This window comes from Dendrobium catenatum, unplaced genomic scaffold (genome assembly GCF_001605985.2).
Source record: "Dendrobium catenatum unplaced genomic scaffold, ASM160598v2 fragScaff_scaffold_353, whole genome shotgun sequence".
In the NCBI taxonomy this organism is placed as follows: Eukaryota; Viridiplantae; Streptophyta; class Magnoliopsida; order Asparagales; family Orchidaceae; genus Dendrobium; species Dendrobium catenatum.
In genome coordinates, this window is record NW_021318815.1 from 397,686 (window position 1) to 413,526 (window position 15,841).

The following is a 15,841-nucleotide window of genomic DNA, read 5'->3' on the forward strand; positions in this document are numbered from 1 at the left end:
AAATCCACAACAGCTAGCAAAATGAAAAACAGAGTAATGATAATAGTCTAGCAGTCAACATTTCAACAACAATTAATATAAAACCAACCCAACAAGACATCAAATAAGCAACCCAACTAAGTGCAACGTTTCAAGTTTTAAACAATAGAAATGACCATGGCAGCAAGTCAACAACCCAAGACTAAGTAAAAAAAATGAGACCCTCAACAGCAAAACTGCATAAACGATGAGAAACTGCACAGGAGGTGGAGGCCAAGGCAAGAACAAAGAGAAAAATAAAAAATAAACGATCCCACGAGGTTGGGAAGAAAAAGGCAACACGATGTCGACAGAAGTCACATAACGAATCAACGAACGAAGGCGAAACTTAGAAGAGAATGAGAACGGAGGAGCTGATTAGCCAAAGAAGTGACTGGTGAATAGCTCTAAAATGCGAAAACAAATAACGCATTAATGCATAGTCGCTCGAACTGCGCGACTTCACAGGTCATTTTTTAGGTATCCGAGTCAACTCAAACCCTACCTGGTTTTCGAAATAGGTCTGTTTATTGAACGCGAACCTGACTCGTATAAAAAACGGGTTGACTCGAACCCGAAATTTTTCAAGTCGGGTGAAGTCTTATTGCGTCTTTTTCCAATCGGGTCAGAACATGTCAATCAAAATACTGAACCTATAGGTTGCACATTTCCAACCACCATCCCCTACTTAAAGTTCTTTAGACCTTCGTTGCCTGTCAATTATGGTCTCTCCGATTTTTGCCACCTGCCAACTATTCTTCCTATGACCTCTATCTCCTGCCAACTACAGTTCTTCTGACCGCCGTCACCCATCAATTATAGTCATAGCGACCAAATAGACAGGCCAACATTCTCTTGAAAACAATTCTTATATCATTAGATTTTTTTCCAACTCTCACCATGTAATACGCTCCATATAATGTATACTTGCTATATTGAGCAAAGGCTCTCCCCTGAGAAAGGGCATCATTTGTAATCAACTACAAACACTAGTGGAATCAATTTTAATTGGGTCAGGCTGCATGATTTTTACCCTTTTCATGATTTTCCACATAAAAATGTTCGTCTCTTACTACTTTGTACCCCTCTCTGTTATCTGTGTGTGCTAAATTTTTATTTAACGCTAAGACATTAAGCTATTTATCTCTTTCTACCGCTGCGAATGTTCAAGTACGCAACAATAATTTATCATCAAATCATTTCCAACCACTTCAAGTTTAAAGGTTGAATGATTTTACTGCCGATTTTTATGAATTGATACACATTTCCTACAATTCCAAAATTTAAATGTGCCTGAATTAATTTGAGGAAATGTTCACAGTTCAACAAGTTCAATTGTGTCGTCCAGTTTGATTTTCAGAGCCATGCAATATGAGGGAGAGATCGTTAAAACATGAGACTTCGAATTTAGTCTAAATCATACGGTTAAAAAATCTGTAGACGTGGAATTATTCAAGGGCTACTTGGGATAACCTTAAATTTATTTTTTCTTTTTTTACTTTTCCATTTAAAATTAGGAGCGTCAATTTTTGACATGACCCGAACCCGACCCGGAAAAATACGGGTTCGGGTCAACCCGAACCTGAAACGGGTCGGGTTTGGGTTGACCTAGCAATCCGAAATTGACCCGAAAGTGATACGTTTTTGACCCGAAAATCGAATATTGACCCGATTTTGACCCGAAAATTAGCAATTTTAGGTCAACTTCGAGTCATTCGTGTCGGGTCGGGTTGACCTGGACCCGAATCAGGTCGGGTTCGGGTCCAGAAACCTGATCCATTTTTAAAAACGGGTCAGGTTCAGGTTGACCCGAACAGTGCCATATCAGTTTCGTGTTCGACCCGAACCCGACCCGCTGACCCGAATTGACACCCCTATTTAAAATCACGATTCTTTAGTACATTTCATACATACATATTTCTTATTAAAATCAAATCAAATTTTTCTTAAAAAACATATGCACTTAAACTTTGTTTAGAACATTTTGCAAAAACAACTATCATCACCGAGAGACATTACTTTAGGCCGTACCTTCGACCGTCCCCGCCCACCACCTCATATCATCATTAGTCGCCATCATCAACCACCTCTAGCCGCCATCTCCGATCACTATCTTTGGCCACAACCAGCCACTATCGGCCATTAGCTCCATTAGCCACCTCTAGTTATTGCGAGACCACCACACGTGATTATTACTATTACAATATAAATCAATATATTCAATATTTAATTAAATTAAAAATATATTTCTAACATATCGCCTGCATCAGTTAAATAAAAATATAAATAAAATAAAATAAAAAATGATCCCAAATTATGCCTATATTTAGCCCCAACTCATAGGTTTTATCTTTTGGATGTACATAGCTCAACTTTTACACTTCTCTAACTCATCCTATATTTTTTTTTTTTGGAAAAATTAAGGGTAAACATGCCCAATTTTCATTAGAAAAAAGGAAAGAAATTGCTGAAATCAAAAGACGTAATAAAAATAAGAAAAACTTACAAACCTTAAAAAAAAAAAAAACTAAGAAAAGACTGAAAGACCTTGACTTAAAAAAGTGAAGAAAAATAATATATATCAAAGAAAAGACCTAAAGACCTAAAGACCTTGACTTAAAAAAGTCACGAAAATGAAAATATACATACATACATAACTAAGAAAAGTCCTAAGCAAGAAAAAGAAAAAATAAAAAAATAAAAAAAAATATATATATATATAACCATAGGCGGTGCTTTTTTGATATTTCCACCCCCCCTCAAAAGAGCATTTTTGTCCTAATATTATCATCCTAAGGGTAGTTGCCCATTCCGCAAGTTTGTACTTCGCTGCCGCTTCACGGTTCGCTCATTCGACGTTCAAAATGTCACTGCCTTGCTAACATCTTCTTCTCAATCACATTTGACATTCCCAATACATAATTCAATCACATTTGACATTCCCAATATATAATTGTAAGAAAATAATAAAAAATTTCAGCTTATAAAATTGATAGTGCATTATGTTGAATAAATTTTTTTTTTTAAATTATTTTGTTCTTATAACTATTTGATGTTATTTATTATTATTATTCTTGGATCTAATCAATTAAAATTTTGTCCGTCCTAAAAATAAAAGGCTAAATCCGCACCTATATATAACTAAGAAAAGACCTAACGTCCTTGACTTAAAAAAAGTCAAGAAAACAAATGAAAGACCCAAACAAGCGGCAAATTATTGCATCAGGTCACCTGACAGAGAGATCTGTTCGGATCTCTCTCTGTCTACAGTGAAGCGCATGTAAAGCGCAGGTACTGTTGCAGGCGCTTTTACTGTAGACAGAGAGAGATCCGAACGAATCTCTCTGTCAGGTGGTCTGATGTAATAATTTGCCCCAAAACAAGCAGCCTTTCAAACAAACCCAGACAGAAGAAATAAATATACAATCAAATTATAACACTTGCTGCCTGTCATCAGAAAGAGAAAAACAACCATCAGGAATCCAACAGAGGCTTCACAACCACGAAGCCTGATGAAGATATCATTTCGAAGGATAAATGCGCCGTACATCCACCTAGCTTCCCTTCAAGCTCAGCTTCATCTACCGTCCATATTACGGTAAGTAAGATGAGATTTTTTTTAATAACTAAATAAGCTATGCATTAATTTCTGTTCGCCATCCTTGCCTTGCATTTTACGCCCAGATTTCTTATTTCTTTACTGCATTCTGCGGATTTTTCCATACGCAACCAAACCTTAGTTCGACAAAAGTTAACAAATTAGACACAAAGATAATCATATGGACCATTAAATATATAAAATACCTATAGACACACCGATCGATCCCAAACAACAATAATAATAATAACAATTGTTGCGTCCTGGAATATTCGCGTAATAAATTTTAATATGTTAGCTTTGTACAAAGATCCAGCATACATACACATAAAAAGAGAGGGTGCAACTTTTGCTTGTCACTGGACTTCTGTCCGTAGCCAGACTTTAGTCAGACTTCTACCCCCGTGGTTTTTCCATTTTTTCAGGGGTTTTTCACGTAAAAATTTTGGCGTCTCTTATAAATGTTACACCCTCTCTTTCTATATGTATGCGTGCTGGATCTTTGTACAAAACTAAGACATTAAAATTTATACTTCTCTACCGCCGCGAATATTCCAGGATGCAACAATAACAATAATAATAAAAAAACTGGATGAACCATTGCAATAATATTGAAATTTATTAAACATAACTCTTTTATGATCAATCAAGCTTATTCTATATACAGAAGATGCAGATATTGCAAGCAGCGTACGCAGCATGCAGAAAGCTGAAAGTAACTACGAGAAAGATCAAAGCATCCCTCCCGCTCCTTCATATCATTTAACTAATAACACTTATAAATAGCCATAACATAACCACTGAAAGAAGCACACACTTAATTAACCTCTCTGTTCTCTAACCAAAATGAACTTTCCTAGCAACACTGCTTCAGCAGCACTAGCCATATTACTAGTCTTTGCAAGCTTCAACCTCAGCTTTGGCGTCCGCTACTCCCCACAACTTGACCAATGTAGCCCGATTGGCTATCTAAGCGGCACAGATGGCAACTGCAACACAGAGCATGAATCAGAATGTTGCAAGGCAGGAGAGACGTACCCCCAATACTACTGCTCACCACCAATCACTGACGAAACAAGTGCAACTTTGACAATCAATAGCTTCGCCGAAGGCGGAGATGGCGGAGGCCCGTCGGAGTGCGACGGCAGCTATCACAGCGATGATGAGATGGTGGTGGCGCTTTCCACAGGATGGTATAATTATGGGAGCCGATGCTTGAAGACAATTAGGATTAATGGGAATGGAAATTCAGTGTTGGCTAAGGTTGTAGATGAATGTGACTCTATAAATGGCTGTGATGCTGGTCATGATTTCCAGCCTCCATGCCGCAACTACATTGTGGATGCTTCTCCAGCTGTTTGGAATGCTTTGGGAATGTCTGGAGATGATGTTGGTGAATATCAGATTACCTGGTCTGAGGCTTGAGCTTTGTACATAGATAGACAGGCGAAGAACTAAGAATTAAGATGTCTTGGGCTGTTTAGGGGTATATAATTTATCTATAATTATTAGAATTAAGATGTTTTGGGATGTTGATTTGTGTCTTATGTATCTACTGTTATCAATAGTGGCTTGTTGTTTCTAATCGATGTTCATTTATTGTCCCCACCTAAAATTAAAATTAATTTATATGCCCCCTCCCACTTTTTTTTTGTATTTATTTTAATTTAATAATATATATATAAAAGTTAAAATAAATCATAAATATTGCTTCCTTCAGCATAATTGCTTATTGATGTGCTTATTTGTGTTTGTCTTTTTTTTTTTTTTGGGTTATATTATATCAAACAATGTCGTTATTTTCATAGAAATTTGTTCGTCAATATTTTCATTGAATTATAGCTCGTTTCTTCATTAACAAGCTGGTTAATAGATCAATAATGTTCATTTGTTTAAACTTCGATAAACATGATACAAATTGAATATGAATAAAACACAAACATCCATTATTTTAACAAACCAAAATCGAACACGAATAAAAAAAAGTTTGAATTAAGCTCAAATCAAATTTGAACAAGCTAATAATAAATGAACTCAAACATGAACAAGCACCTGCTCGACTAGAATGGGTTCATTTGCAGCCCTACCAAAGAAGAAAATGTTAGAGAGAGCATGCTTAGTCACGTCACCTATGTTGTATTTTCTTTTGTCCTTGTTTAGAAAATGATATAAAATAGTAAGAAAAAACTATATATTTCCCTGACCTGTTCTATTAAGTGATCTACAAATATTTGATTTATGCACTGTTTACCCCTATACATCAAACCGCGCACAAAAAAAGCAAAACCGGCGAATCAAACAACATTCGCCTCGATACTCTCAGAAATCTTAAATTTTAAACTCAATAGCCAAACAATTTATGATTATTTAATGCTAACAGTTCTCAGATTTTAATTCCCACAAAATATGCTACATTTGTTTTTATAAGATTTAAATCTTGCAGATTTGAACATCTTTACAAAGGTCTGCAGAAAACTCTATTCTGCAGAAAACTCTATGCTGAATGTGACATTTTTGTAAAGGAACCAAAATAAAAAGAAACCAACTGGTTTTAGCTTTAAGAGGTTAGCAATTATTTCCAGCAAAAAATTGGCGAACCGTTTGATCAATTTAATTAAGTCACAGGTAATCAATTCTACTTTCTATTTAAGAGGAGAAATGCATCAATCATTTGAAGAAGGCTTAGAGTAAAAAATCAGATAGTTTTTATTGCGACAATACATTAATATTAATCATTCAAATACTTCACAATTGTTAAGACTCATCAGGAAGAGTTGGAGTATTTGCGAATTGCAATCCCTAAAATACTGAAAAAATGAAAGGAAAAAAAAAATCAAAATTGCACCCACATAAATAGCTTAAAATATTTAGCCATGCACCGAATTGTCTAACTGCCCAGAAGAATTCCAAAAATCTCCTGTAGCATCTAAGGTTAAGATAATAATCCTCATAGAATTGGTTCAGCTTCCTCACGCTGCAAGTTGAAAGGATTCTGCAAAACTCAGGCTTCGTTTGGAACAGTATTTTTACTGCGGCTTAAAACAGCTTTCTAATAATTTTTTTTTTACTAAAAAACTGCTTTAAAAAATAATAAGAAAGTCGTCCCAAACGAAGCCTCAATAATGATCATTTGCGTCCAAAACTAATCATTTGGCTCCGGAATGCTTGGCTTTAGTATGAGATTGAAGAGCATTTTCAGTGTTGAAAGACCTGAAGAAAAGAAAAAATCAGAAAAAATCAAAATAAAATGATCAAAACGAACCGAAAAAATATGCTAACCATAAGCTTCTGAAGGAGGGAAAAGAATAAACAACATACTTGCTGCATGTCTTGCACATAACTGAACCAGAAGATTTAGGAGTCTGTTGTTTTGCTTTGTTTCCAGCTTGTTTAGTAATCTGGGGAATAGGGGTTTGGCTGCCTTTCTTTGTGTCACCTGCTAATAGTCAAAGATTACATCAGTTCAGCATATATGCAAGGCTTTGAAAATCGGACCGGTCAATGAACCGGAAGAATAAGAGGTTAGCGGTTTGATGGTTCGAACCGGATGACGTAATAAGTATTTTTTATATTTAAATATTATAATAAAATCATATACACAAATTAAAATCCAAGGTAAAAAACTACAACATAGAAAAATACAAGGTAGAAAACTATGCCAGATAGAAAACTACATGGTAGAAAATTTTTATAAAAAATACTGAATAGTTGGATGGAGGGCTACATGCTACTATTATGAAGCAAATTTATCATTTCAGCAAGTAGGTTTTGATGGGCATTTAACTGAACAGTTGGAGTGCATTTATTTGGAGAAGTTGTGTCATCCATAACTGCATCTAATTGCTTTCCACACATGCAAGCAAACTCAGAATGCACTTTTGTATCCATAACATCATTTAATTTATGCGTCAGTGAATAACTTCATCATCACAAGTGTCCATAATCGATGCATTACAAGCAGGTGTACAAATCACGGCTGAATCCATTCAATAGATATCCCTGTACTACTTTGCTTATGCCATTAAGAGCTTCTTGACATGTGAGCGACTGATGCTGGCTTTCTTCCCAAGCTTCCAGGTTGAAACGAGCTAGGGGGGATGAAAGAGCTTTCCAAAAGCTACAACAACTTCATAAGAAGCATTCAAAAATCAAAACTATAAACAATTTTAAAGTTACCTAACTGAAAGAGGGGATGAAAGAACTTTCCAAAGCAAGTTATGCCCTCACTTACAGACCTGATGATCACGCCTAAAAAAATTGGGAATGAGATGAGAGCAGGCCTGCAGGAGGAGACAAGGTTGACTTCTTGCTTCGCGAAGGAGAAGAACGAAGACGCTATTAGCTTTGCACGTCGTCGAGGAAGAAGAGGTCGAAGGCTTCGAATGAGTTTTTTTTTCCTCTATTAAAGCTCGAAGCCGAAGAGTCGAGCAGATGCGAGTAGACGTCGACGCAAATGAGGGTTTTTTTACTCTCTGCGTATAAGCTTTCCGGCAGGTTATCAAAAACCGGGACCGGTTCGGCGGTCGAACCGCCGGTTTGAGCGGATTTATCCAGGTTTTCATTTGAACCGTAACCGGCCGGCCGGTTCGTGGTTCAACTGGTTGAACCTGCCGGTCCGGTTCGGTTTTAAAACCAGTGCATATATGAACCATAAAAAAGGGGAAATTTCATAAACATCCCTATATCTTTATGATTTATAAAATTAATGCCCTTCTTTTTATATACTTCAAATTCCAAAAAATATCAAAATTCAACAAAAAAATAAAAAAACCTAACTGCATGTTTTACTTCCATCAAATTCTCAATTATTTCATAGTGGTATGATAGACCGGTCAATCCGGTCCATACGGGACCGGCTTACAGATACAGCGGCAGAATTCTTTGCCTGTATGCCAAGCAAACCGCCGGGTTCAAAAAAACTTTTTAGGAAGTTGGGAGGGAAAATTAAATGTAGGGACTATTTAAATATTTCCTTTTGGATTGTATGCATTAAATAGTTTGTTTTCCTAGGATTAGGGCATCTTGAATTTGGCTGAAATTTGGGATCTCTTAGGTTCAGGTTTTTGGGTTCTAGTAACGTCTAGAGATTTGGGAGTGATAGATCCTCCTCTCGAATAGAGGATCAATTGTATCTTATTATTTTCTTCCGTTAGTTTGATTATCGCGATAAAATTCCTGTTTCCTGTTTTTTCCTTTGGAGTTTGGAAGATTTTTCTCATTGTTTTTCTGAAATTGTTAGGATTTACATGAAATCTTCAAGTGTTTCCTATCATGATACATATAGTATGAACATCTCCCATAAAAGGGGCAGATTTTCATGATATGTGTATGAATATCTCCTACAAAAATTATACTAGTAAAACGTTTAAAGAGAACAAAAATTACCAATTTTGAGATTCCCAGCTGGAGTTATTGTTTTAGACTTTTTCCCAATCGGAGACTTCAAAGCAGCATCAGCAGATCTCTTCTTGCCATTTTCAACCTAAAGTAGTAAGAATACAAGCACACAAATGGTAGACTAGCAAAAAAAAACATCATAGTTTCCCAATTTACAAAAACTCGCATTAATAACCTTTAAGTTAGCCTTTTCATCCTCAGAGCTATCATCCTTATCCTCATCATCACTATCACTATCAATCATTCCTTTAACTAGTTCCTGAGGAAAAACAACTTGAAGTTAATAAAAAAAATTCACAGCCTGTTCAAGGAACCAGTATGAGTGATTTTCAATGTAAAATATATATGAAATTGATCATACAAAAAAAAAGAAAAAGCTGATGAATGGTCAATATTTGAGATGCAACTTTTTTTTACAGATGAGGTTTAGAGGTGATTATGCCACCATCAATGAATCTAGAGCACTACCGGGTTGTTCAATTTTGTTTGTTCTAATTAGTCAAAAACGTCTCACTAACAAAATAATTTTACATTTACTCCTAATTGAATATCATAAAACAAGCAAATGGGTGAAAGAGGGAAATTATTTTTTGGGGTAAATGATTTACATACATAACTTGCTGAATTTAGCAAGCAAAAGCCAAAAATAAATAAATAAAACAAGAGAACATACCTCGTCATCATTATAATCATCATCGTCATCAGATTCTTCATTAGAATCATCTTCATCCTTATCTTCCTCATCATCATCATCAGCTTTATTTTGTATGTCATCAAGTTTTGGTTTTTCAACTTTGTCCTGCTTCCCTGTCTGAGTTTTAGCCTTAGCAGCTACAGTATCATCCTTATCAGCAGCAGCAACTTTTCCTGGCTTTACCAGATTTTTCTTTTTGAGCCAACCCTCTCCTATGAAAGAAACTCAGAGATGTAAGTTTAAATATGGAACTTCCAAGAAAATAGATTTATATAGAGATCTTAATTTAAAATGAAGAAAACACAGAAAAAAAATAAAAAAATAGTTAAATAAAATAAAACTATTCTTGACATGCCAAAATAAAACATAATGGAATTTTTTCATAAATATGAGCAGATAATATATAAAGCAACCATATTATACTTCTGGAATTTAAAATTTGCTAAATTTCCAAAATTCTGAAAAGACATGAAAATATAAGCTTGTTAATAATTCTTACGTAAATGGATTATATGAGTATAATACATGAATTTACTAAGCTTGTAAGCAAGTACATATGTCCAAAATTTAGAAAAAGAAAGGTAAATGCACGAATGTCCCAGAAGTATAAAAGTGTTTTTAAAATCCTGCATGCAGGTTTAGGTGCCCTTCAATAGAAGAAACTCATCTTGAGTAGAATTCCTATTTGCATAAATGTTATTTTTGTCAAACTGCATAACACTTGTCCATTTGTGTGATTCATGCAACGCTCCTCATGATTTAGGTTTCGTTTGGGACAGCTTTCTTATTGTTATTCTAAGAGTTTTCGAGCAAAAAAATTTTAACAGTAAGAAAGCCGTCCCAAACGAAGTCTTAAAAGTTAATGCTACAACTTCTTAACTAAAATAACCCTTTCAAAATACTCTCAGTCAATAGCATCAGAGCACCCAAGACATTGTGATATTGCAAAAGAGATTATCACCCATGTAAGAAAATCTAATTCAAATAACAGAGATGCATCGCAGTGGGGAGGCAATGAGAAGCAAACAATGTAAATAGACATATTTTGGTGGGGCGAATTGGGGAAGAGATAAATGAATGTGTTAGAAAAAGGAAAGGAATGGAAGGTTGGGAAGCAAAAAGAATTCCCATAGAAGAGGCTAACGAACTATCATTATTTGCATCTTTGAGTCTGATCAAATTACACAAACGCATGCTTATTCATAGAAACAGGATTACAGCTCAGATATCAAATTAAAATCTAATCTAGAGATTATCCAAGAAGATAATTCATGATAAAATAAATCTAAGAAACCTAATTAAAATAAAATATAACATAATAAGTTCCAAAATTCTATTCTTTGTGCAGTTTAAGTTGAATTGTCGATGAAGGACGGATCAACGAACTTGAAGTCTTCAATTTCATTGTAGAGCTTTTGAAATTCATCTAAAAAATGGATAATGGGAAATCCATCCTAAATAAGATGCGATGAAGAAAAACATTCATCCTGAAGCAGAAGAGGAGATGCACATCACAACATTGACAAAAGACATGCTGTATATTCTTAAGTAAATTATCAAAGCCCTAGAAAAACATTTATAAGTTTGTAGATCTTTGTGAATATGACTAAAATGACTCAACTACAGGCTGGCCGAAATTGATTTCACTCTCTCTCTCTCTCTCTTCCTTTACCATGTTACTAGTAGTAGGCAAGAGGATCACAAAACACATGCACTATTTTGCGAGAAAGTGTGGGTGATTGAAGCATCGGGTGAGCAACTAGCAAAGAATAGGCACTTCAAGATGTGGCATGAAGTGGAGAATAATCAGTCATGAGCAGGAGATTGAGCTTAGATAGTGATTCGAAAATACGTGGGGATGTGCAATATTGAAAACATTGATAAAAGAAATACTATGATGGAAAAAGGCCTAGACAACAACATCCTAGGGTTATGGAAATCAAGTTCATTAGTGTCAGGAAAGGCCACCATGAAGTTTAAGTTACAGGAAACGAGCAAAGGAGTGTACACTATACCTTAAGTGTGCACGAAATGCGAGTTGATTCATGAGTGACATGGAAGGGAGAACAACTTTCCAACAAATGCGAGTGGGTTGCGATGCAAACATGAGCGATGCGATGACCCTAATGAAGGAGATGAGATCGCATTGACGAGTAGGATGAGGTATCGAAGTGTGGCTATGGAGCATATACACAAGGTATGGTATGTAGATGTTAAGATGATCGTAGAAATGACTTGAAGTAGGGTAAGGCTTCGATACCAAATTAATAACGAGACGGAAGAAAAAATAGACAAATATGATGTAGGAGGAAAGCTAGAGGTTGAGAGAAGGTGACTGGATAAGAAAAGAAGAAACATGTCAAAAGGAAGGCAAGGGCAAAGACGAAGCATACAAGGGAAAAACCCAAAAGCGAGAGAATCCTCAAAGAGGAGGCTAAAGAACTGTCTTTCATTCCATCTTCAAGTCTGATCAAATTGGAAGACTGAAAGCCCAATTTCGAAAAATATGATTACAAGATAAAATTAAAATTTATTGTTGAAATTATCCAAAAAATATAATTTATAATAAAATAATCTAAATTTTTTAATTTTAAATAAAATAAAAAAAATCTAAACTTAAATCCTTTCTGTGACATCAGAAGGAGAGGTAAAAAGAGGGGGAGGAGAGTAAGTGGGAATCCATCCATGTTCGTTGTCACCTATGCCCCACAATTATTGTAGCTCATACTCTCATCGTCAAAATTTCATTAATTTCCTGCAATCAAGTAGTACTATAATTCCAGTTTAAACTCATCTAAATCATCCTTAAAAGTAGTTTCCAGCAAAATCACACATAAAGGGTGTATTCACCACAACAATAATGGCTAATTTGAATTTGAGATGAGTGTGATGTGAAGGATCGATGGAGTTGAAGTTCATGTGAATTTAGTCTCCACACCACATCTAGGACCTTTCCCTAGTACGAGAGGACCGGGAAGGACGCACCTCTGGTGTACCAGTTATCGTGCCTACGGTAAACGCTGGGTAGCCAAGTGCGGAGCGGATAACTGCTGAAAGCATCTAAGTAGTAAGCCCACCCCAAGATGAGTGCTCTCCTATTCCGACTTCCCCAGAGCCTCCGGTAGCACAGCCGAGACAGCGGCGGGTTCTCTGCCCCTGCGGGGATGGAGCGACAGAAGTATTGAGAATCCAAGATAAGGTCACGGCGAGACGAGCCGTTTATCATTACGATAGGTGTCAAGTAGAAGTGCAGTGATGTATGCAGCTGAGGCATCCTAACAGACCGAGAGATTTAAACCTTGTTCCTACACGACCTGATCAATTCGATTAGGCACTCGCCATCCACTGAATAGTATCATAGCTCTAAAAGTAGGGGCGTATATAATAAAGTTTTTTAGGTATGTTAATAGGAATATAGATTCACAAACTTAAAACATAGTCCTAAGTGTAACATCTCACGTAGCTAAAGGAACAAATATAAATAAACATAAAAATCAAATTTACATTTCAGAAAAAAAAAAAGAATAGATTAGCAACATATGACACTTTTATCCATTATATTACTTCACATCTTAATGTAACAAGTCTCTACCAAAATCAGCTTCTGCTTTCCAAAAATTTCGGACTAGGTACCATTGGAAGTAGGAAGGGATGCACTTGGAAGGGTACATAGTCCAAACCAACTCCATCTCACATATTACCAACACATAATTGCTTTTGTTTAAGTTTAAACAAATACAATTGCAGCACCCTTAAAGAACTAAAATGATATTCAGTATTGAGTCCTGGATGTATAAATTAGAAGGATTTGAGTGATATACTGGTATGGACCTGATTTTACCTATTATATATGTACCAATCTAGAAAATGCCTACTTTCACTTATGGGAAACAACCATCAAAGCTTCACAGTCATCAAACCTCACGTAGGAAACAAGCTTCAAGAAACAAATTATAGGGATAAAAACATTAATAGATTACCTATCTCTTTCGGATCATTCAGATAAGCCTCAACATCGGAACCTATAAGGACAATAACATGATAAGTGCTAAGCAATTTAAATGAATAAATATTAAAATGAATAAAGAAAATTGAGAAATGAACTATACAATAATGAAAATTTACCATCTAAATCATCCTCAGAAGTGATGGCAACAATAAAGATAGATAAGGAAAAAAAAAAGGTAATTCAACATCACAAGTTTAGAATATAGTTGAGCCAAATCTCTAAAGAAGGAAATATCAGCTTGTAAAACTTAAAAAGGATATGCATAGTTCTCATGAATGCTCTTGTAACCAACAAAAAATACACTGGTATTCTTTGAACCGTGTGACAACTCAAATTCCTTCTCAAATACAATATCATATTGAATCTGGGCACAATTCTCTGTAGAGAGGGTCCCAAGAACTAGCTTTTGATCATTAAATTTAACAAAAACTGGAACATTTCCAGTCCCCTTATCCTTCTTGATTTCACCTAGTGAAGCCTACAATGTAGAAAACAAGCAAAGACTAGTATCAGTGCACTAGAAATCGCCCAACGAAGAAGGGAATTACTGATTAGCATCAAAGTAACCTGCGAAAGATGCAAGTATCCTTCATCTCCAGGTTCGCACTTTACCGTCTGCCCAGGTTTAACTTCAACACCTAAAGCCAAATTGATAAGAGACGCAGCAGATTTAAATCAAGTAAGTCGAATAAGGGAATTTAGTGCATCCGCCATTTAGCATAGAACGTGGGCGAAACAAAATTTAATTTTTCTGTGGGATTTAAGTTTGTCATATTTGTTGTTTCCCACCAAAAACTAATCAAAGAACAAAATATATAGTTGTATTGCATGATCACCAAACAGAGCGAAATAAATGTACAACAGACGAGCAATAAAAAACTTATCATTCTTTGCAAGAAAAGAACTTTTTTTTAAAGAACGAAAAATTCGGAGAGAGAAGCAAGCGTTAGCTGAACATAAAAAAAAAACCTAGGAAAGTGGGTGATTAAGAACGAACGAAGTTTAAAACTCAATCTTTCGTAGAGCCAATTATAAAGAAAGGAGAAGGAGAGGAAAAAGCCCTCCCACACGAGAGGGATGGAGAAATGAGTTCGAAGTCCGAAGAACGCACCCCAGAACTCCATCAAGGCAGATTGATCGATGTGGCAGCGCTGCTCAGGAGAGAGAATGGGCGGAGAGGTTTAGGGTTTGTGGTATAATTTAAGCATTGACCAGTGAGGCGGCGGCGGCGGCAGCAGCGGCGGTAGAAAACGATTATTGCATCCGTGAGCGGACGCGCAATAATAGGTTCGTACATCAAAAACATGCCACTGCATTTTCATTGCGATTTAGGTTGACTTTGACTGTGATTTACTTGTGCTTTGATTTGACTGTGCTTTAACTACGTTTTTGACGTACTTAATTTAAAATAATATTTTAATAATATACGGACCTATCTTTGCGTTCTGTGACCGGATGCAATAATTTGCCGTAGAAAACACCCTGCGGAGCGGGGTAATTATTGGGTTCGGATAGTGGACGCAATTCAGAGTCAATGAAAATGCGTCACATCATTTTTTATTCGGTATCGAGCAGTATCAAGCAGTACTGAGCCTGAGCTCAGTATGCTCGGTACTGTGAAGTACCGAACTCAATATTTCACAGTACTGAGCTCACGACCGTTCGGTACTGTGAAGTACCGAACGGTAAGTTGTGTCCGATGTCCGAACCCAATAATTCCCTCTGTGAGCGACGAACGACATCCACCGTTCATTAAGGAAAATGGGATCATTTAGTTATTCACTGGAATAGGGAGCTCTCAAGGGATGTAAAGGAGTTGGGTCGTGTAGTAGTATTATCCACTTCATTTAACTCATATTGAGCTCGAGCATGAGCATGTTTAATGAGCTTGAATTTGACTCTCTGTATAAAAATCAAGCTCAAATCCGTTTAAAAAAGTTGAGCTCAACTCAATTTAAAAGCCCAAATTAGACTCATCCATGAAGCTATGTTTTTTTTCTTAAGAAATTCTTAAGAATATGGTATATTAAATATTTTTTAAATATATTTTAAAATCAAGTAACCCGATGAGCTAATAAGTCAAGTCGGACTAAACTCAAATTAGAGCTCGTTTAGTAAACAATGT

At 35.9% G+C, this 15,841-nt stretch overlaps 2 protein-coding genes across 5 annotated transcripts; one reads left to right on the top strand and one right to left on the bottom strand.

The window, feature by feature from the left end:
* The first annotated feature begins 3,381 nt into the window (after positions 1-3,381).
* LOC110100500 (putative ripening-related protein 1) lies at positions 3,382-5,201 on the top strand. Its single transcript, XM_020828028.2, has 2 exons — positions 3,382-3,616; positions 4,477-5,201. Exons 1-2 carry the CDS (start codon positions 3,531-3,533, stop codon positions 5,039-5,041), a joined length of 651 nt encoding a protein of 216 aa, XP_020683687.1. The 5' UTR covers positions 3,382-3,530; the 3' UTR covers positions 5,042-5,201.
* Positions 5,202-6,298: 1,097 nt separating this feature from the next.
* On the bottom strand, positions 6,299-15,008 carry LOC110100482 (histone deacetylase HDT2). Of its 4 annotated transcripts, XR_003700313.1 has the most exons (11): positions 14,828-15,008; positions 14,284-14,354; positions 13,977-14,194; positions 13,833-13,852; positions 13,688-13,729; positions 9,687-9,919; positions 9,189-9,272; positions 9,002-9,098; positions 7,852-8,088; positions 7,401-7,742; positions 6,935-7,052 (listed from the first exon to the last, which is right to left on the bottom strand). XR_003700313.1 is itself a non-coding variant. In XM_020828006.2 (10 exons), the coding sequence occupies exons 1-10, from the start codon at positions 14,838-14,840 to the stop codon at positions 6,763-6,765; spliced, it is 963 nt and encodes a 320-aa protein (XP_020683665.1). In that variant the 5' UTR covers positions 14,841-15,005; the 3' UTR covers positions 6,299-6,762. The 4 variants fall into 4 exon arrangements, 2 of the variants coding, with proteins under 2 accessions (XP_020683665.1, XP_020683666.1); XM_020828006.2 differs by lacking the exons at positions 7,401-7,742; positions 7,852-8,088 and adding an exon at positions 6,299-6,826 and having other exon boundaries at positions 6,935-7,055; positions 14,828-15,005; XM_020828007.2 differs by lacking the exons at positions 7,401-7,742; positions 7,852-8,088 and adding an exon at positions 6,299-6,826 and having other exon boundaries at positions 14,828-15,003.
* Between the last annotated feature and the right edge of the window lie 833 nt (positions 15,009-15,841).

What these genes read in the sequence shown, in the direction of transcription:
- LOC110100482 (XM_020828006.2), bottom strand. An exon ending in GAATGATCCGAAAGAGATAG is followed by an intron (nt 9,920 to 13,687) that starts GTAATCTATTAA and finishes TTTCTTTCATAG; the next exon opens with GAGAGGGTTGGCTCAAAAAG. An exon ending in ATGTGCAAGACATGCAGCAA is followed by an intron (nt 6,827 to 6,934) that starts GTATGTTGTTTA and finishes TCTTTTCTTCAG; the next exon opens with GTCTTTCAACACTGAAAATG.
- LOC110100500 (XM_020828028.2), top strand. Translation starts at nt 3,531, where the DNA reads ATGAAGATATCATTTCGAAGGATAAATGCGCCGTACATCCACCTAGCT. An exon ending in CATCTACCGTCCATATTACG is followed by an intron (nt 3,617 to 4,476) that starts GTAAGTAAGATG and finishes GAACTTTCCTAG; the next exon opens with CAACACTGCTTCAGCAGCAC.